The 24,904-nt window shown below is 37.5% G+C and overlaps 1 protein-coding gene across 2 annotated transcripts in view; it reads right to left on the minus strand.

Moving 5' to 3' along the window:
- The window catches only part of dph1 (diphthamide biosynthesis 1), a 108,707-nt gene that overhangs the window by 74,775 nt on the left and 9,028 nt on the right, over positions 1-24,904 (minus strand). For both annotated transcript variants that reach the window (XM_082180556.1, XM_082180555.1), the window contains exon 3: positions 7,917-7,980. In XM_082180556.1, coding sequence (XP_082036682.1) covers positions 7,917-7,980 — 64 coding nt within the window. The remainder of the gene's footprint in view (positions 1-7,916; positions 7,981-24,904) is intronic.

Genomic DNA, 24,904 nt, shown 5'->3' on the forward strand with positions numbered 1-24,904 from the left:
TGGATGGATGCACTTTGATGGACTTCAAAACAGAAAAAGCCATTCACTGCTATTAAGAGCCAGGACATTTTTTAATATCACTCCGATTGTGTTAAAAAGAAGAATGTCATATACACCTAGGGTAACTTGGGTAAATTTCATTTTTGGGTGAACTATCCCTTTAAAATAAGCCAAACCAGCTAAAATCAATGATTCTAATTCTGATTCACTCTGTTTTTTTTCTTCTTTGAAGAATCACTGCCTACGGTCTAGAAAAAAAATGATTTTTAGACCTTTAGTCATAAATTAATAAAACATGAACGCACCACAGGCATTTTTTATAAAGAATATACATTTTTGTAGCTATGCCAAGCTCTAAAATATTTTATCGGGTAGAAATTAGAGTAAAAGAAAAAAAATCCAAGGCCCCCATTGTCCATAAATAATATTCAAAGGTCCAAAATTACATTTGGGGTTTCCAGAAGTTTTAAAAGCTGAATGAACTTCAAGGATCAAATTATTTTTAACCAATGAATTTTCCAACTGTTCGAGATTTACATGATGGGATATACAGTATATAAAAAATACTATAGAACCACTGATTTATCAATACCCAGCCAACCTGTATTTCCATTCCACAAGTAGTAGTTTGTAGGTGCGAGTGAACGAAAGACATATGTTATACATTAAAGCCATGAAGTGTGTGGGAATCCACCTCTAAGGAGGTATATGCACCTTTAGCTTGTGTAGGTGTTTTCAGCAGCGTTCGAGGAAATGTAAAGACACCGTGTGAGAATACCTACAAGTTTGGGTGTCTCAGATGAGGGAATATAACATTTTCTCGTGTGGAAGTGGGGCTGATTGTGAGTGAGTGTGTGTGTGTGTGTGTGTGTGAATCAACTGCAGCTTTTGCTGTAATACATAGCAACTTGCTCTCATTAGAGCTTAAAACCTCATCTTGTTTAATCAGCTTATACTTTGACTAGATTTACACAACCTCTTTTCCGCACACTGACATGGAGCTCATAGTCTATCATAGAACACATGATAGAGGAGTCTCCAATCTCGAGCATTCTTCTCAGTCCCATTAAGATCATTCTAGCTGATGCAACGTTGTTTCTTATCCATTCTGGTTCTGTTTCTCAGTCTCTGTCTAATATGATTTTTATTATATCTCATGTTTGGGAACTGTGCCTATTGATGTTTTTAGTGTCATGTAACAACTAATCCTTTCCAATGGCCCTGGGGCAGACCATTATGACCCTGAAAAAACTGTAATCTGGGGTCACAACATACACATAAAACATCTGGCACTGTTTACCTGGTATTAACATGTTAATACCAGGTAAACAGTGCCAGATGATTTGTATGTATGTTGTGACCCCAGATTACAATTTTTTCAGGGTCATACTGGTCTTACATATTTAGACCAATATGTTCAAGAGAACAGCTAAGCAAAAATGTAAATGATGACCAAAACTTTTGCGATCGGATCATTTGAAACTACATTCTGAGGTAAACCAGTCCGGTTGTTTGATCAGTAGGGTATATTTCTGGCAGATATTAAAACACTATATTGTTTTGTCTAAAATAAAATTCAAAATAAAACAATAAAAACTGAGATAAATAATTGTAAATGCCACGTTACAACCAGGTGTAAACAGAGATGCGTCTAAGATGGCTTACCACTTGTGATCGAATCACCAGAGAGAGATTAATTTTAGACCGGTCGGTTCCGGACTTGCACACAAACGGCATTGCAATAATTTTGTATTTGTGTGGAAATATTGTGAAGTCTGTAAACAAGAAATTAACAAAGGCCAGAGACGGAGCACGCAGAAGACGGACGCAAATAGAAGAAAATAGATAAAATACTGTACCAGGCACAGCAAGCTTATGGTTCGCGATGCTCGAAATATTGGAAGAAAAATATAAATATTGAATTGGGGGTGGGGGTTCATATGAATGTATCTCTGAAGGGAACTAGCGGCCTTCAGAAAAGTTTCGATGACATTTTCTTTTCCTCTTACCTCCACATAATGCCTATTAAAGTAGTGTTTATGAGCACAGCACTCCTTTGTGTACAGCGGTAAACCAGAAAACACTGTTCCATAAGTCTCATCTTCTGTCAGAGAGTAAACACACATTTTCATTCAGTACGTCTGCTGTTTTTGTTTTGTGCGGGTATGTTTTATGTTGCATAATATCACAAAGCTAAAGTCAGACCATTATGTTTTTGCTTTAAATCTTGAAATTATAGAATCTCATTTAAATCAAAATCAATTGCTCATGCTACATATGCTGTGCTCATAAACCGATATTTCGTTTGGTACTCCAGTTGCACTACAGCAGACAAGAGAGCCCTTCAAAGGGTAATCAATATAGCCCAAAATCACTGGCTGCATACCCTGCCTGGAAGACACTGCCTGCTCCCGCTATCTCTCTAGGGCCAAAAATATCATCAAGGACACATCACACCCAGGACACCACCTGTTTGAGCTCCTGCCCTCAGGCAGGCTGTACAGATCCTTAAGAACAAGGAACAATCACTTTAAGGACAGTTTTTTCCCAAATGCTATCAGGACTTAGCCTGGGAAAACCCAGACAACTTTCGGCAAATTTAGATTTGCTCTGCAAGTAGTCTGGCAAAGAGCTCATTCAAGCCCATTTCTAATCCGTCGAAATCGCGGCACCAATCAGAAACTTTGGGGCGGGCTTTCCATGATGATGATTGCTCTGGTTGGTTTTAGGTCTATCCAATTGCGCCCAGAGGCATTTGAGCGACGTCTGTTGGTGAAGCACACCAACTTTTAAATGCATTATTATATTCAAATTGCAAACACATGAGGACAGTCTCCGTGAAAGACCCACTGGCAAGATGAACGTGCTACTACATTTCCCTCTGAAACGGTAGGAAATTAAATTAGATTTAATAGAGGATTTTAACTTTGACAAGATGATTGACAGGGCAGTTTACGTGACAGGATGTACGCGACAGATCCGTCCGATAAAGATGACGAAGTTGTATGTCCCAAAGCTTGCCTACTTTTTTGCTACACATTCAAAAGTAAATACCTTTTCTTCACAAAAAGAGTACATACTTTTATGGCGTAGTGTAACTTAGGCGAATTGGGACGCAGCATATGGCTTTACACGATGACGATCGCTCTGATTGGTTTTAGGTCTATCCAATTGCGCCCAGAAGCATTTGAGCGACGTCCGTTGGAAATTAGTTATTAATGAAGCTTTGCCAGACCATAACTCAGTTACTACTGAGAATGGTCTGGTTTTAACCAGGCTAATCAGGACTATAAACTCACATATGCACTAAACGGGGAATTTCAAAGAACAACACTATCTCTGGTCACTTTATTCAACACTTTACTCTACTTTTGCCCATATTGCTGTCTATTGTCTAATGTTATTTGTTTGTTTTTCTAACACCAATCAGGAGCAATTTCGTTGTATACAGAGACATACAATGACAATAAAGGCTTTCAATTCAATGTGTGTAGCATCTTTGTTTGGATAGTGATTAAAATCCAGTGGTTGCCTGTAATATAACAAATAAATTTGCTTAAAAAATGTGCTTGCCGTCAAACGGAATCAGCTGCATCCATGTTTAATACCAGCTGTAAACAGGGTTTCTGTGGTCTGTGGGCACCTGCTCAGGTTTGTATGTCGAACAGCAGCAAAGGCTAATGATGAGCATTTTCCCCCCAACAAGTGCTTCACGCCTAAACAGCCGGAGCCCTAAATATCAACGAGGAATAAATGTCCTATGCAAGCCAAGCTAAAGGCCCTCAGAGAAACAGCAGATCAAAGAAATCCAGCTGGCTGAGATCCAAAGATGTGGATGCGAGAAAGAGGGGAAGAGCATGCAGAAGAGGGATGGAAAGCTGTGGCTGATGTCAGGAGGAGATGGGGGCTTTCGCAAAGTTAATTAACGGACATTAATTGCTCTCATTAAACACTGACTGGTTTTAACAGGTTTCCGAGTGTCTGGACATTTGCGGTGCTAAGCCCTGCTACGATGAGAAAGAGGTAGCTCTTTAGCTGAGAGCACTACGGCCGTCTGATACAAATTACACACTCAAAGCACTTTTCACACATTTAAGTGGACATGGAGACAGCGAGAGAGAGGTCAAAACCCTCATACCATGATATTACTGCAGTTTATGGAACACTATATAGATGATAATACCATGGTATTGATTAACGTACGTCGGAATACCATTTTAATACAACATGAAGAATATTCAAAGAATAACCTGGAAAGATCTAGAAAAAAAGGAGATATGGCCAGTGTTTATTTAATTGAACTTTTTTGTCAGTTTAATGAAAATGTCTTTTAAATGTAGTCAGTATTTCATCATGTTATATTTATTCATATTAATCAAATGTACAATTTTAGTTGATGAAAATATTACATTTGCGTAAAAACAAATTTGGGGTCAGTCAGACTTTAAAAAAATATATAATACTTTTATTCTCCATGGAAGCTTTAAATTGAACAAGAGCGATAGTAAAGACATTATAATGTCACAAAACGTATAATAAATGATTAATAAAACGAACAATAAAAGTTGTTCTTTTGAGCTCTTTTTAATTTTTTAAAAAAATAATTTCAGAATATTCCTATTTTACTGTATTTTTAATTAAATAATTGCAGCCTTGGTGAGCATGAGAGTTCTTTCAAAAACTAGGAGTGTGCACAAATAGTTGAATATTTAAATATTTGATCTGTAATAACTAATCGAAAAATAAAAATACTATTCTAGTTTTGCTACATTACTGGCCGGAAATGCAGTGAATCTATGATACATCCTAAGCATGCAAACTAAAACTCAGTTATAACTAAGTGGCACTGTGGAGCATGTAAACAAGATTGTATTTGATGACAGAATGTTGTCGGCCTATTTCCCAATTACTTTCATCAAAATGATCTTACTAATTGATCTTAAAACAATGTATTACTTTTGATCAAATGAATCAACATGTCATGACTTGTATACAAACTAGGGCTGTAAAATCGATGAATCGCACCTAACGTAAACGTAACATTATACAGTATACACACACAGAGAAAGATATATAATACATAGAAATGTACTATATATGTATGTATATATATATATATATATATATATATAATGTATGTATGTATGTATGTATGTATATATATGTATGTATATATATATATATATATATATATATATTTATATTATGTATGTATGTATATATACATACATACATATATACATATATATACACACACACACACATTTGTGTTAACCAGGAGAGTCATCAGGCAGCGAGACTTTCACACGATCCAATCAAAACATCCAAAGCCATGAGCTTCAACTCACTGACTCTATGCTCACCTCCAAATCGAACCAGCGGCCCTGAGTGAGATGGAAACATTTTAGTCCCATAATGTTTTCGTAATACAGATGAATCCTCTGGGAAAGTGACACTTTGAGTGTGGTTCCCGGGGCTAAACATATCTCTCAATGGAAATGCTCACCCATCTCTCCACAGCTGAAAATGTCCCTCATTATTATTGAGCAGACATCTGGAATAGGACTCTGCTATAGTGGGAACATACTTTAAAGAAACAGGTGGAACATTCATCCCAGGAGATGGTTGGAGAAAAATGAAATGTTTTGTACAAAATGAGGCAAGGCTCTTAAAGAAATAGCTGAGCCAAGAATGAAATTTCTGTCATTATTTACTCATCCTCGTATTATTCTAAACCTGTGTAACATTATTTCTCTAGCAAAGAAAAGTCTGCATGCTCTGTTCCATGCAATGACAATGAATGTGCTTTCAGGCTTCAATAAAGATGCAAAAGCACAATAAAAGTATCATAGAATTTGCTATTATGACTTGTACGCAATGTTCATTCAATGTTCTATGTAGCTTTGTGTGAGAAAAGGACTGAATCTACATCATTCACTTAAAATCTTTATATTAATCTTTGCTTGAGAGAAGTAGCAATGTCCAATTCATGAACAAATCATTATTTTGAGTCAAAATCAACTGGAATTTCAAGGAATCAACTGATCTGGTTCACAAGACCCCTCTGATCTCATGTATCAGATTATTACAGTTAGGGCTGTAATAATCTTTCTCATTCACATTTTGATGAACCAATATCAATTCTTAAATCCCAAGAATCGATCTTTCAGTCTATGCTGTTTTCAGATGATGAATGAACAACATGGTAGTGCGCCTCCCATCCAATAAATCGCAATGTTACTTCTGATATGAAAAAAAGCCTTGGCTTTCGAATTTTGTCAATTTTATTATGAAATTCAAACAATAGTGTTTTGCCGCTCTTTAATGTAACAGATCGCTGTTACGCCTCAGTTCAAGTGGCACGTGAACGGATCATCTCTTCCACTTTACTATTAGTTACAGCATGAAATAAAGGTGAAATGATCATCAGAAGGCATGTCTGTTGAAAGATACAGTACAACTTGCCAAAATCCATATCATGTCTCATGCAATTGCTCAATCAGTGTTTCAACAGCGGAACAACGTCAATTAAAAAGCTTGAGAACAATATTTCACATAATGCTACATTTACCTCAGAAAAGCTATTCTTATATCATGTCCATATACTCATAAATCAGCTAGAAATTTTTTATCTAGAAACTCTAGAGAGGAGCATTTCAATAAATATATGTACTATATTGCATATTCATTGTTATTTTACTCAACCTGTACTTCAATATTTGATGTTTGAATAAATCTGTCATGTTTTTATGATAGCCACCATTTAAATATTTATATTTAAAAAAAACATGTAGAAAGTCATAAAAAAATTAAAATTATAATCATGACGTTGTTATTATAAAAAACATCCTTATGTGTAATTTAAATGTAAGTAGCCTACAAATCAGTTAATTTAAACATTACTATACATTTTTATATTATAGTAAAGTTGAAATTGTATTGCGTCGCAAGCTTGTGAATAGAAATCAAATCAAATCAAATCGAATCATGATGTCTGCTTCAATGCCCAGCCCTAGCTACAGTAACTGACTCAATCCAGATGATTCAGACTCCAATAAATATAATTATATTGAAATGAATTGTTGGGGGGGGAAAGGAAATTGGAAATTTTGTTTCAAAGAAGAAGAAAAAAAGTAAATAATGACAATATTTATTTTTTTATAAAAAAGTGCCACATTTTTAATATGAGTGCCACATACCCTGTGACTATACTATGAACATAAATATTTCCCTGGTGGAAAAAAACAAACAAACAGCTGAAACCAGTCTAAGCTTGTTGACTGGTCTTAGCTTGTTTAACATGGATGTAGCTGGTTTAAGCAAGTCAAGCTGGTCTCCCAGCCTGGCCTAGCTAGTGTTCAGCTGGTGGGTCAGCTAGTCTCCCAGCCTGACCATATTAAACAACCTCGAAAACCGGCCTGCTAAACGAGACATGACCAGCTAACACCAGCCAACTGCTTAGGCTGTTTTTTTGTTTTTTTTCAGGGCTTTTTGTTGTCACAGCACATTGTTTGTCATTAAATCGAGGTGCTAGCGTTCATTAGCATTAACATTATAACCGATCGAAGTGGGAGGTGTGGTCAGACTCATTCTTAACCTACACTGGACCAGGATTTGTACTTTTGTATGCTGCATGGTCTGCACAGACAGTAACAAGATGTAATTGAGAAGAATAATGGTTTTCCACTTCATGTCATTAACTAGCAAGACTGTAATAGCTAGCTTGTGTCTGCAATTGTGTCTAATTTTCTGCTGAGCCCCAGATACGGGCTATGGAGGGGAATAATGATACGTTTTTTAATGAGCGCAGAGGTCTTTTGCAGATTCAAACACACTGTCTTTTTAACCAATGACGTCTACCCAGGCCGGTCCACAGTCCTGAGGTGCGTAAGAGTGTGAGTGTATGTGGTACCCACCTCTCAATGATGTCAGCGATCACACAGGCAAACATCTGGAGACCCTCGGGCAACTGCAAGGCCACTGCATGTCAAAAACAGAGAGTCCAGTCAGTGCAATACAATATAATATAGGGCTGCACAATTTGAAAAAAAAAAAAATTATAATAAAAAAATTATAATAATTATTATTTATATATATATATATATATATATATATATATATATAAATAAATAATAATAAAAAAAATTAATAATTGTGTGTGTGTGTACTGCGCAAACATCTTAGGCACACAAGTATTTTCACCCCAAAAAAGTTAAACCAGTTATTTATATCTTTTGCTGTAGTGTGTCAGTTGAAAATATTGGTTTACATTTCCAAACATTCTTTTTGCCATTAATTGCAATAATCCAGTGAGATTTTCTTGTATACACAAGAACTATCTGACAACAGCCGGTATTGCTCCACACGGAGATCTGATCTCACCATCGAGTCCATCTGAGATTACATGAAGAAAAAAAAAGAAAAAATGAGACAGACTAAATCCAGAAGAACTATGGCAACATCTTCAAGACGCTTGAAGAAACTTCCTGCAGGCAGCCTATGGCTATAAATCAATAGAAAGGTCTAAGGTCTCAAATCTGAGAATTATTATTAATTTTTTTGTCAAGAGGTATGCAAAATAAAAAAAGTCCATGTTTTTAATATGAAACATGAGCCTCTTAATTACGCATCCACTGTGGAAAAAACAAACAAACTCCTGTACATTGGAGAAAAACATATGGATTATCATATACATTTCTTTAGACATACATTTGTTTCATTCATACTGGAAGCCAGAGGGCGCCCTCATGCAGAAACTCACATATGCCTCACAGAAGTAATATAACTTATGACGTTCTAGGTCGGAAACCCATAATGTGGACAAAGGCATCAAGCTATCGCTGTAGCTGGATAAAAATAAGATAGAAATGCTTTGATTAAACAGGCAATAAACACACGACGGCCACAATATATGGTGTATTTGAGTTCTTCAAGCCTTCTCGGGTATTTTCATAATACTAAAGTATATTTATATGCAATGTTCATCGACATATCCTTTATCATTGTATACTGTAAAATAATATAATATACTATCTGCCTCATTCTATGATAAGAAGCCACATCAGCTCACAAAAGGAAGTTATTGAACAGATACAAGAACAAACATTTACCAATACAACAAGCATCCCTATTATAATCTGCATTCTGTCAAATTTAATCTAAAAAAGGGTGTCTGTGAATTGTGAACTTTAAGTTTGACAGATGTCACTCACTCAACAAGTGAGACAAGACATTAAAACAAATGAAATATTTGTCGAGATAAAAACGCAATACCCTACCTTCTGTTCAGCAGTTAATAATGATTTTATGTGTACTGAGCTATATCACAAGAAACATCTGAGCAGAGCACTACAGCAACTAATTATTTAAGGAAACAAAAGTAAAATACTTTAGACAGGGTTGTCAACTCTCACGCATGTGGTGCGAGACATGCAGTTGGCCTCTGTCTCACACTTTCACAATGCCAAAACACAAAAGTCATGCCTCATAATAAGCAACCAGTTACAATCATGAAATGCAGCCAATAAATTGTACAGATAAATTAATTGGTTCAAAGAAACAGAGCACTGGCTATTTCTGTCTGGCACACTGCTAAGATTGAACACAAACCTACAAATTTGCATTGTCTCTGTGGAAAAACATTGTTCTGCTTATTGCTGCACTGGTACATAATGAAATTCTGCAACATTTGTATTATTACTGTGTTGTTTTCTTCACAGATTTTTTGTAATTATTATTTAAATTACATACAAGTAGTACTATCTATAATATAATATAATATAATATAATTAATAATGTAATATAAGTAATTATATAATAAATAATACAATACAATATAATATAAAATAATTAGGTGCATGTTCTGAGATAAGTGGTGGTCAGGTAAATGTTTAAGCACACATTCAAGAGACACTGCATATAAATCACTCTAAGCAGCTGGCAAAGTTGGCATGAAGCATAAATGCAAAGTTGGCACCGTTTCAGACAAGCTAACCATTTTAACAGCTGCAATAACTTGCTTGTCACACTAAATTTACACCATACCTAAAAACAGTGAGAAAGATACACTTTATGTATCGAGAGAACTCAACACAGTGCAAAAAAAAGAAGAAGCTGTCACTTAGGGTGGAAATACATGTAAATATAAAAGCTGAGTGGTATACCATTGTTGGACCCATTACAATGTCTTAAAGGGATAGTTCACCCAAAAATTTAAATGAGCCCATGATTTACTCACCCTCAAGCCACCCTAGGTGTATATGACACTCTTCTTTCAGACGAATACAATCAGAGTTATATTAAAAATGTCCTGGCTCTTCCAAGCTTTATAATGGCAGTGAATGCCGTTTCTGTTTTGAAGTCCATCAAAGCGCATCCATCCATCATAAAAGTGCTCCACACGTCTCCGGGGGGTAAATGAAGGCCTTCTGAAGAGAAGCCATGTGTTTGTGTAAGGAAAATACCAATATTTGCCTCCGTTCAGAAGAGGGCCGATCCTTTACATGAGCTTCGGATACAATAAAAAAAAAACACGCGAATCTCACTCATTCAAAATCTCAGAAATAACCAGAAGAGGTTGCAACTTTTAGACTGCACCTGGATGTTTCTGAATGGTTAGTGGATACATTTATGTAGTTGTGGTGGAGTTACATTGATTCATCTGTTTCTGGCGGATTTCCATTGAAAATAAAATTAATCAACTGCTCTCTTGTCTCATCTGAGGCTCAGATTATGTTCTGTGCTTGTCTGTGCAGCCAACGAAAGAACAGTTTGCATGCTTTTTCGTGCAGATTAAGGGGCGGTAATATTATAACGATCCCCTTCCTACGTCAGAACTAAGGGGAGCGAAATCTGATCGGCTTATTTTTCGACCTGCTTGCAGAGAAAGGCTTACCAAAACAAAGTTACTGAGTTGTCACTTGTCACGTTTTCTGGGTTGGTAGATGCACTGGCAACCCGATTATAGCACTTAAACACGGAAATAGTCAGATTTTCATGATATGTCCCCATTCATATAACTAAAAGAAGAATGTCATATACACCTAGGATGGCTTCAGGGTGAGTAAATCATGGGCTAATTTTAATTTAATTTGTGGGTGAACTATCTCTTTAAACTAAGAAAAATCAATACGTCATCCCTTATTGAGGGCACTGACCTGTAGACACTGTCATACAAAGCATAGCTGCACTGTTAAATTCAATTAAATGATAATAATTCAATAAGTGACTACATATTACTAAAACATGCAAAGCTGTTAACTTCAACATATTAATAGTGATGGAAATCTAAACATATTACTTTACAAAATTAAAACACATGACCACATAATACTCTATATGCCCAATTTTGGGAGATATCTATCTTATCTTGCATAAAATCACTTTTCTAAGGCGGTGACGAATTAACTTGGATAATTAATATAGAAAAATACCTAAAACAACAGTTAAAGTGAGATCAGCCTATTCTAGCACCAGTCTAAGGAGATCATATTCTCATTCTGTGCTTTTGTCCTGAAATCATTGTATCATCGACTCTTACAATTATGTGGTTGATGAACTTCATAACATTAGATGTGCATTTTTTTTCCCTTCCTCATTGGACGCCAGCATCATGCGTAGATATGCTGCCCTGTTGTCCTGGAAACAGACTCATGCCCTAAAATTGGATCTGTTACATGTACTATACAGACTAACAAATGAACAGTGAAATAAAGGAAGAGCGAAATTCAATTATCACCATTGTTCATGTCTATCAGTTCATTCTGATCTCATACAAGTGTGACCTATCCAGCTAGGAGCCTTTCCTGTCAGTCAATGAGAATGAAACATACCACAATTTCTACTCCATCTCACCTCATCTAATTCTTCAACTTCTGACTCTGCTACACTAAATATAAGATATTTTAAATCAAGTCAATATTGATTTATTGATGAATATTTTCATCATTTTACAATTACAAATGCCATATTTCTGGCCTCTAAGTACTGAAATACATAGTGGCCTACTGTCAGCAGAGTAGTTTGCTGTATGAATTATTAAAATATGCTGCATCACTGCAGTAAAATCAATTACAACCATAATCATTGCATCAAAACATGACATTCCGTCCAGCGTGAGAGAGTTTCTGGCCAGTTTGACATCTGATATACGTACAGTTGTAATCGAAATTATTCAACCCCCATTGCAAATCAGGTTTATTGGCAACATTTACAGACTTTCAGCTGTTTGCAATGAACAAATCAAACAAAAGTAATTGAAATTGCACAACACAACAAATGTTTAAAGTGGTTTTGCCAAATTCAAGTGAAAATAGACATGCATTTTCTGTAAAGCTGCTTTGAAACAATATGTATTGTGAAAAGCACTATACAAATAACAGTGAATCGAATTGACTTAGATTGAATGGCAAGGATATTTAGTACTTAGTAGAAAATAATTTTCCTGTCATGATCTTCTGCAAACGAGATGTATAACCAGACAACAGCTTCTGGCAGCATTTCTGAGGAATCTTAGCCCGTTCCTCATGAGCAATTGCCTCCAGTTTAGTAATATTCTTGGGTTTGCATGCTGCAACCACCTTTCTTCAAATTCCACCAGATTTCCTATGGGCTTCAAGTCAGGTGACTGTGATGGCCACTGTAGAATCTTCCAGGACTTCTTCTGCAACCAAGCCTTGGTGGAATTTGACGTATGGCTTGGGATCATTAGCCGACCAATGTCGGGCGTGCTAGTGCGTGCCAGCGCCAGTCGCGTTTCCACTGTCACTTCTGGGGCTTGATCGGGCCTCATCAGGGCTTCCTCGGGGCCAATGGCCAGGGTTTTCTGGCCTGCTGAATACCTTGGTCCAAAGCGGGCCAGCTCGGGCAAGAGGAGTGGTTACGAACAGAGGATGAGTTTACCTGAGTCAGGAGACTGCAGCGCCAGATGACTTCATATACCAGCTAACATCAGCATTGGAGACTTTTAAAATAATTTACCTCAAAACTCACTTTCATGTTTGAATGCCTTCTGTTTGTGATCCGATGTGGATTCTGATCACCGTATAAGGTAGAAATATTTATATGCAAAGACTATGCATGCTAACCATTACCATAGTAAACATGGTAAAAATGAATGCTTGAAGGCTATCACAATCATGTTTTTATTTTATCTGTCAGTAGCCTACGTCTCGTCTCTTTATACCAGACTATCGTAAAATAAAGCAACTTTTTTTTCGGGAGCTTCCTCTGTTTCTCTGACTGAAAATTCTGTAAATGTAGCTTACTGGGAGAGAGTGCTAAAGCTCCTCAGGTCGTATTTTTGGTGGCATATTTATCATTAGAATTATCTTTCTTTCTAAATGTGATGTAAATAATTATGTTCTGTAACTACCAAAAAACAGAAACAAACTCGACTGAATAAGTAAGTCTGTCCTCTTTCTTTTTTGAAATAGACCTAACGATAAGCCACTAGCAGAGCTTCTGGTCTGATAGTGGAAACGCAGTGTGATTTGGGCTCGGTGCTACAGACACGGGGCTTTTAGCCCGGCAAGGCCCGTTTAAAGCCCTGGCTCGCACTGGCCCGTCAGTGGAAACGCGGCTATTGTCCTGTTGAAAGGTCCAATGATGCCCAAGCTTCAGCTTCCTCACTGACAGCATGAATGATACTTCAATGAATCCATTTTTCCTTCCACATGCTGCAGGTTTCCAGTGCCAGAGGATGCAAAGCAGCCCCTTTTCAGCATATGCTTCATTCTTCTTCCTCCGTCGACTTTTCTTGTCCTTTTGGGTTAGTAGTGGTGTACGTCTTGGAGTTCTGGCATGTGTTTAGTACGTGCCTTACTGTGCAAGCTGAAACCTCAGTGCCTGTTGCCACCAAGTCTTGTTACAGGTCCTTTGCAGTCACTCAAGTGTAGGCCTGTCACGATAACAAATTTTGCTGGACGATAAATTGTACAACAAATTATTGCGATAAACGATAATATTGTCGTTCTGAGACCATTTTCATCTAATATAATGATAATGGCATAATAATGCAGGTACACCTTTTCAAAGATCTATAAACTTTTATTTCTTAAGAATATTAACCATTGAAAACGAAAACATTTTAAATATCCACAAAAGATGAACAAAACAACCAAAAACAATAAAAGCAATGCTCTGACAATACTCTCAGTGTCTGTTAACAAAAAGATTCACTTGAATAAATAGCAAAAACAATAAATAAAATGGATGTAAACAAAATTGCACTTCAAAAAAATATTAAACATTAGGCTCAGACATAAATAGTGATACATTCCATAACAGGCAAAACTACCAGTTATGACCTTTGTAAACAAATAAATTTTTTTTTTAAAAAGTCTCAACAGGCCATATCACACCATTTTGCACTGTCCTCCTGTTACTTTGTCGACTAAACGCCCGAGTGATTGTGTACTGTCGGGAAGACGAAGACGCACTTTATTGCGTGTATGCTACGCACTGAAAATACTTGGTTAGGATTAGGGTGAGGAGTGCGTGCCTATTACACGCCATAAAGTGCGTATCATATGCACGCAAAAACTATTTTTGGCGTATAAATGGCACGAGAAATAACATTTGTGGTATAGATATACGCATTTTCACGAGATCGGGCTCGCTGTCACGTTTGGCTTTGAAACCAATTCCATCTTTTTCTTTTTTCCCCTCCAACTCACAACTAGCGTCTTCTCTGTCTCCCGGCAGTCGCCGCAAGCAGTCCCGCTTTCCCATACAAAGACCATGTGACTGACAAGCGCCGCGGTGCCGCCACCCCACACAAAGACACAAGAGGGTTCTCTCCTCCTATACGCTAAAGGAACCGAGAGTGGTCATCCAGTCTCTTTGGTAGAGAGAGAGAGAGAGATGAGGAAAACAAACAAGCATGCAAATTGAATTATCGCGGCTGGAAAAATTATCGAGCTAATTTTTTTTATTGTGCGATTAATTGATTTATTGACTATCGCGACAGGCCTACTCAAGTGTTTTTCTGAACCTGCCTTCTCAGAAATCTGGTTGCAGACGTTGATAGCTTCCTTTTTCTGCCGCATCCAGGTAGTGTAACCAATGTGTTCCTTTAACTTTGAACTTGCAAACTATGGTTCCAACGGAACATTTAGTGCCTTTGCCATCTGTTTGTATCCTGTTCCTATTTTGTAAAGGGCGATGATATCTTCTCTTAACTTTTTGGACCATTCTTTTGACTTGACCATATTTATAACATGCCATCAAACGAGACTCAACAAACCTAGCAAGTTCAGATATTTCATGTGTTCTAGCTCAAGCCCACCTGGTGTAACTAATGAAGCCCTTGATTAGTTGAAACTTGAAACATTTGTTTTGTTGAGCTATTTCAATTACTTTGACAGATGAAAGTCTGTACATTTTGCCAATAAACCTGATTTGCAATGGGGGTTGAATAATTTAATTACAACTGTATATTTTATATATATATATATATATATACACACACAAAAAGATAGTGCTGTGCAAATTGCGCAAATGACTGTGAAAGCCATGGAAGCATCAGTAAAATGGCTTTAACTGAAGTCGGTTTTGTGGGATAATGAGTAGTGTTTTGCACCGTATGTCATCATTTTCCAGCAAAACGGTGCTAATGAATTTATAGCGGACATGGAGTTAGCTATTAGCTATTATTAGTGGTGCTTGTGAAGCAAAGCATCACTATCTCTCATACTACTACTAAATCTTTTTTTTGGTTAAAACTTGTCATAGACCCATGAATGAGGAGTCAAATAGTGTGGCTTACTGAAGAGAGGTGGGCTCTGACTTTTAGAAGCGATCGGGCATACAGTGTTCGCCCAGCAGGTGGAAAACTGGGAGAAAAATGTCCCATAGACTTAACATTGGCACAAACCAATGCTACACCTGCTATTGAAGACACATGCATCAGTGTGAGCTCAGGAGCATGTGTCCTACTTAGAATCTACACCCTCTTTTAAGAAACTGTGAAATTACATGAATATGGCTCAGCTGGGAAGAAACAAGCAATAGTAAATGATAGTGGAGAAGAAAAAAAAAAGAGAATATATAAGCAATTTGTTTTGAGTGCAGACAAGCTAAAGAGCAGCCAGGAAGAGTGATGGATGAAAGGAGGAAGGGGGAATACAGCTGGGCTGAGCAAATCTCTGATGAAAGGTTAAAAGACTGGCCCCCTTCAGTCCGGACAGACACAGACAGGTCATTACCTGAGAAAGGGCGAGTTTATTGACAGTAAAAGGTTATTCAGCTCAGTACAGCCTTGCCTGACAAATCTCTACACTCATCCATCCTCGGCCGGCCGTTGACGAGCTCCATCTTGCTAAGAAGGCCGGGTGCTGGCCCAGGGCTAAGTGAGCACACATTTGTACACTGCATATCCAGAAATGTCATAGAAGCTCAAGGAAATGCCAAAATGCCAGAACCCGTGGACTGCACAAACACACAGAGAGAAAATGTGCTTAGTGTGTTAAGCTACACCTGTTACCACGCCACAAGGACTGACAAACAAAATGTTAGCCTTCATCAAACCCACTGAATGACTGAAAGAGCACACCTGCTAAAATAAAAACTAATCAGATATAGGATGAGGTACGTTATAATTAGATAAATTATTGTAAATTATGATTGGTTAACACTGCATTCCAGCCATTCTAAAACAGACCATACAGAAAAAGCTATCATGCAAAACTGAAAAATTGGGGGCGGGACTACCTGTTTGGCCAGCCAATAACAGATAGGGGGAGTTCTGGGAAACCCATTCGAAAACAGCCATTATTGGCACAGAAAACCCACTTCAGCTTAAAAAAAAAACAGTATATTTGCAATACAGTGCGTCCCCTTGCCTAAATATAATATTTCTAGGCGGTTCTTGAGAGAGGTTTAGCTCTGAATGAACATCACATTTTCATTCCTTCCTGTACTTCCATTCGGTGTGTTGGCAAAAATACAAACAGACAGCCCAGCAGATAGAGTTTGCATTATGATTACATTTATTTCAAGATACCGTGGACTAATTATTCAAACACAAGAATGAATTAATCTGGGAGGTAAGTCATCTCTACAATCGTCTGCATTCATCATCGCCAACCTTAGGCCAGAAAAACTCACAAATAATCAGTCAGGCAACCATTGCATTCTCATTATGTGAAATGAACATACAAATGGATGTTTGTGCAGCTCTGATGAAGCCTACTGAGCCAGATAAGAACAACAGAGACACAGGAGTGACAAGAAAAGACACAGAAGTGACGCTAGACCTGGGCAGAAGGGGCTGTAGCTCAGAATCTTCAGAAGGCTGCATTTATCCAATCAAAAATATAGCATTTTAAAATAAAATAAAAAAGTAATTTATTCATGTGATGACACAGCAGATTTTTCAGCAGAATTAATCCAGTCTTTAGTGTCTCATGATCCTTCAGAAATCATTATAATATGCTGATTTGGTACTCAAGAAAAAAATGATTAGGGGCCAAGCACTGAAAGTGTGGAGGCACCTCTTGAAATCGTTGGCGTTCTCATTATTCTTCCGCATGGAAGTCTTTGGCAGCCCATAGAACCGCTTGTGGGAAAGTTATTAAATTTGGCACACTGATAGCGGACAATCTGAAGTCACCATAGCAAATTTGGAGTCTCTAACTCAATCCTTCTAGCGCCACCAACTGTCCAAATTTTCACTCAAGTTTATGCTAATTTTAAAATTTAAAACATTTTTCGGCTCAAGACGATTCGATGGCATCATATGACGTTATTTTCCGTCATGTAAATCCTTCCGCCATTTTGACTTTTTTTAAAAACCTACTTTTTTCTAACTCGTCTTAGACGGTTGCTCCAATTTTCACGAAAATTGAACCAGATCATCTTCAGACTATGCCGACAAAAATTATGGAATTCAAGTTTATTCGTCAAACCGTTGTTGAATACCGCGCAAACTAATTTTACGTAGCGCTTGCAAAAACAGACGTGAGGCTGTATCTCCGCAAAGCTTTATTGTATTCAGACCAAACTTGGTACATGTCATCACAAGCATGACCTGAGGCGACATACTGCATTTCGGCACAGCGCCACCAACTGGTCCGGAGATACGAAAAATTGCTATTTTTGGTTATAACTTCTGAACGGTTTGTCCAAACATCATAAAAGTGGTCTTGTTAGATTCAGGGCGTCATGCCGAGTTGACTGATATCCAATTTTTCCATATCATATTTGGGCGTCGACCATTTTGAATTTTGTACTAAAATGCTGTATTTTATGAATGCATGAACGTATATTTACAAAACTTGATATGGGTCAGCAGCACGATGCTCTGAAAGAGACTGAGAAGTTTCGGACCAGCGCCACCTAGTGGTAAAAATAAATAATATTTACATGCTTATAACTTTGGATTTGATTGACTTATATTCACGGGAGTCATCTCCTTACATTCCTGAATCCTTGCCGAGTCTAACGATACCAAACATTCTAGGTTTTGCCTTATGGTTAGCACAATGTTGTAAATTAGCGCTTAAAACACATTTGCCAATATCTTCGAAACCGTTAGACCAATCGAGACGAAACCACCGTAGGAAGTTTGGAAACATAGGTCGTTGGTTAAACCCTAATGTCAAAATTTTGATAGTAAGTGGCAAAAAAAAAATCCAATCAAAGTCACCCATGGATAATTTTTTATGCTCGCATACATATTGTCTATAACTCCAAAACTAAATGAGATTTTTCACCAAATTTGACACACATGTATGGGCTTACTCTGAGAACACACAAAAAAAAAGCAATGGAACTGTGCCACTTTTTTCTAATTTCAAAATTCTACTCTGTTTTTAAATCTCTTCATAACTTAGCTCCTGCCCCTCTTTCTGAACTTGTTCATCCCTACACTCCTTCCAGAAGCCTAAGATCCAACGACCAGGCTCTGCTGATAGTCTCTCGCATTAGACTCAAGCGTAGAGGGGAGCGTGGATTTGCGGTGGCATAGTCACGACTCTGGAACACCCTGCCCCTTGAGATTAGAACGGCCCCTACTCTGTTTTCAAGTCTCTGTTAAAAACCTACCTGTTTTCTTTAGTATATTGATCTCTTCTCTAATGGTCGGTTCTGCTATTTTAAATTTGAGTTTGATACTGTTTTTGTCAGGTTTAGAGAAGACTCAAACAGGTGAGTAAATATAAACAATGTTTATTGAGAACAGAAGCACGGAACCAGCAGATGAAATGGTGAGTTGGTCATGCAAACTTGAGATGAAGATAGAACTTATCTGAATAGTAATATGAATGTCTTTGCAGGTGGAGTGGAAACCAGAGTGGAGAACGGATGATGAAGATGATCAACGGAGAAGGCAGATTGCAGATCGGAATGAGGAATGAAGATGAGTATCTCAGGTTGGTAGATCAGGTAAGTAACAGGTAGTGAGTCTTGTGCGTCCATGTAAAGACGAGACCAGACACTGAACAGAAGGTGAAGGGTTGTATATAAAGGGAGTGAATGATGAGGTGATGATGAGGTGCAGGTGTGGGGAATCAGTATTCCGGGGAGAGTGAACGAGTGGGCGGAGTGTGCAGATCTGGTGGATCCCTGACAGTTTTGCCACTCCTGTATTTCCATACTATATTTGAGTCTGATACTGCTTTGCTACTCCTATTTAACTACTTTATATTTGAATCTGATACTGTTTTGCCATTCTATATTTGAGTCTGATACTGCTTTGCTACTGCTGCTTTTTTTCTATTTTTTTTCATTCTATATTTAAGTCTGACACTGCTTTGCTACTCGTTTTACTATTTTATATTTGAGTCTGATACGGTTTTGTTACTCCAGTTTTAAGGTTTTGCTTAGGTTTGCTCTTATTTGTGTTTTATGTGTTGTTAAGCAGGTATACTTACTATATTTAAATCTGGTTGTTCTGTAAAGCACTTTGGTCAGCCTAGTGGCTGTTGTAATATCAAGATTTTAAATGCAACACTTTACGAATGCATTGGTGTACCATTACAAAACTCGGTATGTGTCTTGATAATCCATTAAATCATACTTTTAATTACTGTATGATTTTTCAGCCATTTTGCCAAAAATCATCTTTAAATGTCTTTAATTTCTCATTGTTGCAGTTGGTCTGACACTCCCAGCCATGTTGGCATGTCTTATTGTCTTATTTGCGCTTGGCCCCGATAATTGCTGCTTGCAGCTATATTTATTATTATTATTATTATAAATGTTGAAAACAGTTGCTGCTTAATATTTAGTTGAAACCGAAAACCCCATTGAAAAAGAATTGTTACCTAGCAATTATCTTTTGCTGAGCAGCTCTTGTGCCACCCCATCTCACTGCTGCTGCTTTCCATCTATCTGCCCATGGAAAGAAACCTCTTGACCTTCTAGAAGCCATGTTACTGACATACAGTACAAGTAAAGTTAATTAAATCGCAGAATAAAATGCACCTTGGCTTCTAATATTTATCCTCTGAAATAAAATTGAATTTTTTTTTTTTAAGTGCATATTTGAACTCGAAACCTTTAGCAAAATAATGAGCTGCGCGACATCACATATTTTTCTTTCTTTATAGTATAGTTTAATTTAATTGCATCTTTTCTCTGGAACTCTGATCCTTTGTTTCAGTAGACCATTTACTTAAATATATTTTCTAGTGTTAATAGACAATTTATGATATTTGCAAAGATTTGCATTATGATAAGGCACTAATGGATGTCTATGTATAGTGATGCCCCCTGAATGAATCATGTTGATTCATCCTCAATTTATGCAAAACCAGTTTAGTTTTCACTGTTAGTGCTATGCAAGTCAAAACATTCAGAAGAACCTCTCATTTCAGACAGGAAATGTATCTCTGAAAAGTGCTGTTACTCTGAACTCTGGGGCTATGACTACATCATGTGCAACAAAACAATGTTATAAATATACTGTGCATGTATATAAGTGTGGAAAAGGTGTGTGGAAAGCATATCAGGCACATTGGTTTCATGCTGTACACTAGTGTCATGAGAACATTACAACAAAACATTACAGTACATTTAAAAGACGTCTGTAATAGAAGTATTCTTATCAATACATAAAGTCCTCCTCTTCATAGCAGGAAATGAAAGTAGATGATATTTGTGCTGATGCCACAGCAGAAGAATATTTGATACAAATCTAATTTGACAAAGAATACACAGTGACCAGGCAGGCACAGGTAATAAATACAAACAAAATTTAGTCTACAATAAATACATCAACTTGACTACAGACAAGTGAAAAAGACAAGGCCCTGCAGCTCTCAACAATAAACAACAAAACGTAGAGCAAATCATTACTTTATAATTTGGTCAATACATCAAACTAAACCAAATGCAGACACGTACGATCAATGGAATGTCTGGCTGGCTAACATAGATGTGGTTTGGTTAAATAAATAAATAAATTGTCCTTTTAAATATACAGTGAGGAAAATAAGTATTTGAACACCCTGCTATTTTGCAAGTTCTCCCACTTGGAAATCATGGAGGGGTCTGAAATTGTCATCGTAGGTGCATGTCCACTGTGAGAGACATAATCTAAAAAAAAAAAATCCAGAAATCACAATATATGATTTTTTTACTATTTATTTGTATGATACAGCTGCAAATAAGTATTTGGACACCTGTCTATCAGCTAGAATTCTGACCCTCAAAGACCTGTTAGTCTGCCTTTAAAATGTCCACCTCCACTCCATTTATTATCCTAAATTAGATGCACCTGTTTGAGGTCGTTAGCTGCATAAAGACACCTGTCCACCCCATACAATCAGTAAGAATCCAACTACTAACATGGCCAAGACCAAAGAGCTGTCCAAAGACACTAGAGACAAAATTGTACACCTCCACAAGGCTGGAAAGGGCTACGGGGAAATTGCCAAGCAGCTTGGTGAAAAAAGGTCCACTGTTGGAGCAATCATTAGAAAATGGAAGAAGCTAAACATGACTGTCAATCTCCCTCGGACTGGGGCTCCATGCAAGATCTCACCTCGTGGGGTCTCAATGATCCTAAGAAAGGTGAGAAATCAGCCCAGAACTACACGGTAGGAGCTGGTCAATGACCTGAAAAGAGCTGGGACCACCGTTTCCAAGGTTACTGTTGGTAATACACTAAGACGTCATGGTTTGAAATCATGCATGGCATGGAAGGTTCCCCTGCTTAAACCAGCACATGCCAAGGCCCGTCTTAAGTTTGCCAATGACCATTTGGATGATCCAGAGGAGTCATGGGAGAAAGTCATGTGGTCAGATGAGAACAAAATAGAACTTTTTGGTCATAATTCCACTAAACGTGTTTGGAGGAAGAAGAATGATGAGTACCATCCCAAGAACACCATCCCTACTGTGAAGCATGGGGGTGGTAGCATCATGCTTTGGAGGTGTTTTTCTGCACATGGGACAGGGCGACTGCACTGTATTAAGGAGAGGATGACCGGGGCCATGTATTGCGAGATTTTGGGGAACAACCTCCTTCCCTCAGTTAGAGCATTGAAGATGGGTCGAGGCTGGGTCTTCCAACATGACAATGACCCGAAGCACACAGCCATGGTATCCAAGGAGTGGCTCTGTAAGAAGCATATCAAGGTTCTGGCGTGGCCTAGCCAGTCTTCAGACCTAAACCAGGGCTCGAATTTCGGTGCGGGATTGCGGGTATTGCGCATAATTTTAATCATTCCCGCAGGTCTCCCACTTATAATGCGGGAAATTCCCGCAAACATTGATTCACTTTAGCATGTAGGTTGTATTGGTAAATTAATCCACACAGATTATAAAATCAAATCAGTCATTTTAAAACTGTCTGCGAGACGCAATTTCACAAACAGCGTGAGTGATTCAGCGGTGCTGCGTCTTCTATCTCTCGTCTCTCAACATGGGTTGCACAAGGCAATCGTTAAGCGCTGCAGGCGGCGATAACACTCTCGCGTTTCGAGAGTCGGGATAGACGGAATTGTCACTTGCATAATCGGGCCAGCATTGCATCATGAGTAACTAAAGTTTACCATTTGCACGTCTTTTTAAGTCTTACCAGTTTAAACATTCACGCGATTTTAAACTATTCGGTACTTGCGCGCTGTCTGAGAGATGCTTCTCTGCACACATACATAGAGTAAAGCCGCCTCACAAACAGCTCGCGTCATGGGTAACAAATGATTTTTCGTGGATTATATCGCTTTAACAGTCAAAAACATGCGAAAATTGTCAATTTCGGTCTTGGTGAGTATCCTCTAAACACAGTCGGTTATGTCTTAAATAACCATAAATCGCACGTGACCGTATAATGAAACAGGATCCGTGCACAAGCACTTACAGTGACAGCAGCTATATGTGTCTGTCATTAATTTGGTTGTCAAAACAACAAAACAGAGCTTTCATTTTAAGGAATCAGGATTAATAGCCTATGTATTTAATTTAGTCAGGACTAAAATACTACCCAGTGTTATTTTACATTTGATTACTTTATTCAGTCTCTGTAGTATTTCTGAATACTAGTACCTAAGCAAACACTTTTCTCTTTATTTCTCTTTATTGGGATCTCTATTCTATTGTATTTATTTGTGCTACTTTTTTTCAATTTAATTCAAAGACTGAAATCAAGCTTCCTTGTGTTGTGTAAATTCTTAAGAACAAAATTACCCCATTGTAAAAATGAAATGAATGAGCATACATTTAGGCGAGATAAATGTAATAATAATAAAAAATAAAAAAAGTCTAAACTCCCCCCTCAAATTAAAAATCCCCCCCCCCCATAAGAATCACCTAAGGGGGGATTTCCCCCCCATTTTCCAAAATGAAATTCAGGCCCTGTAAACCCAATAGAGAATCTTTGGAGGGAGCTCAAACTCCGTGTTTCTCAGCGACAGCCCAGAAACCTGACTGATCTAGAGAAGATCTGTGTGGAGGAGTGGGCCAAAATCCCTCCTGCAGTGTATGCAAACCTGGTGAAAAACTACAGGAAACGTTTGACCTCTGTAATTGCAAACAAAGGCTACTATACCAAATATTAACATTGATTTTCTCAGGTGTTCAAATACTTATTTGCAGCTGTATCATACAAATAAATAGTTAAAAAATCATACATTGTGATTTCTGGATTTTTTTTTTTTTTTGATTATGTCTCTCACAGTGGACATGCACCTACGATGACAATTTCAGACCCCTCCATGATTTCCAAGTGGGAGAACTTGCAAAATAGCAGGGTGTTCAAATACTTATTTTCCTCACTGTAGTAGTGGTGCAACAGATCACAAAACACGGTTTGGATCATACCGTTTTTGAGTCACGGATTGGATCATTTTTCAGATCAGCAAAAGTATAAAAATTAAAATGGGCAAATGTACCTTGGCTTTACATTTATTACATAAAGCACACTTTAAGTACTTCAATGTCAGAGGAAAAACTAATAGCATAACAAATAAAGTTCAAACATTGTTAGACAAATGAAAAGTCAGTAATAAAATAAGAACAAATACAAAAAATTACAATTGTATGATTAATATAATAGAACAAAGTTACAAATAAGGTAAGGACTTACAGTATTATTCAGGTACAGAGACGTAATAATTCAAATGTAAAATAACATTATAGTGTTCACTATATAAATTAAATACAAATTAATCACTGTTAAAGCTGTGTTTTGTTATTTGATTAATTAATTAATGACATAGACAGCAACAGGTATTTATTGGCTGCTGTCACTTTAAGACTAAATGCACCAAACCAATATACCGCTTTCTTTACACATCCGCTTTCTTTCTCAACTGTTACCGTTCACTTAAGACATTAAACGACTGTGTCTATGCTTGCCGGGACAGGTATATTTTACATAATTGTGTGCATATGTGTCCGTTCAAGTGAAAGGAGACACAATAGAGGAATCAATTCGGGCTTTGCGCACTATCTGAAACGC

Source organism: Leuciscus leuciscus, assembly GCF_965113295.1.
Source record: "Leuciscus leuciscus genome assembly, chromosome: 9".
Taxonomy (NCBI): Eukaryota; Metazoa; Chordata; class Actinopteri; order Cypriniformes; family Leuciscidae; genus Leuciscus; species Leuciscus leuciscus.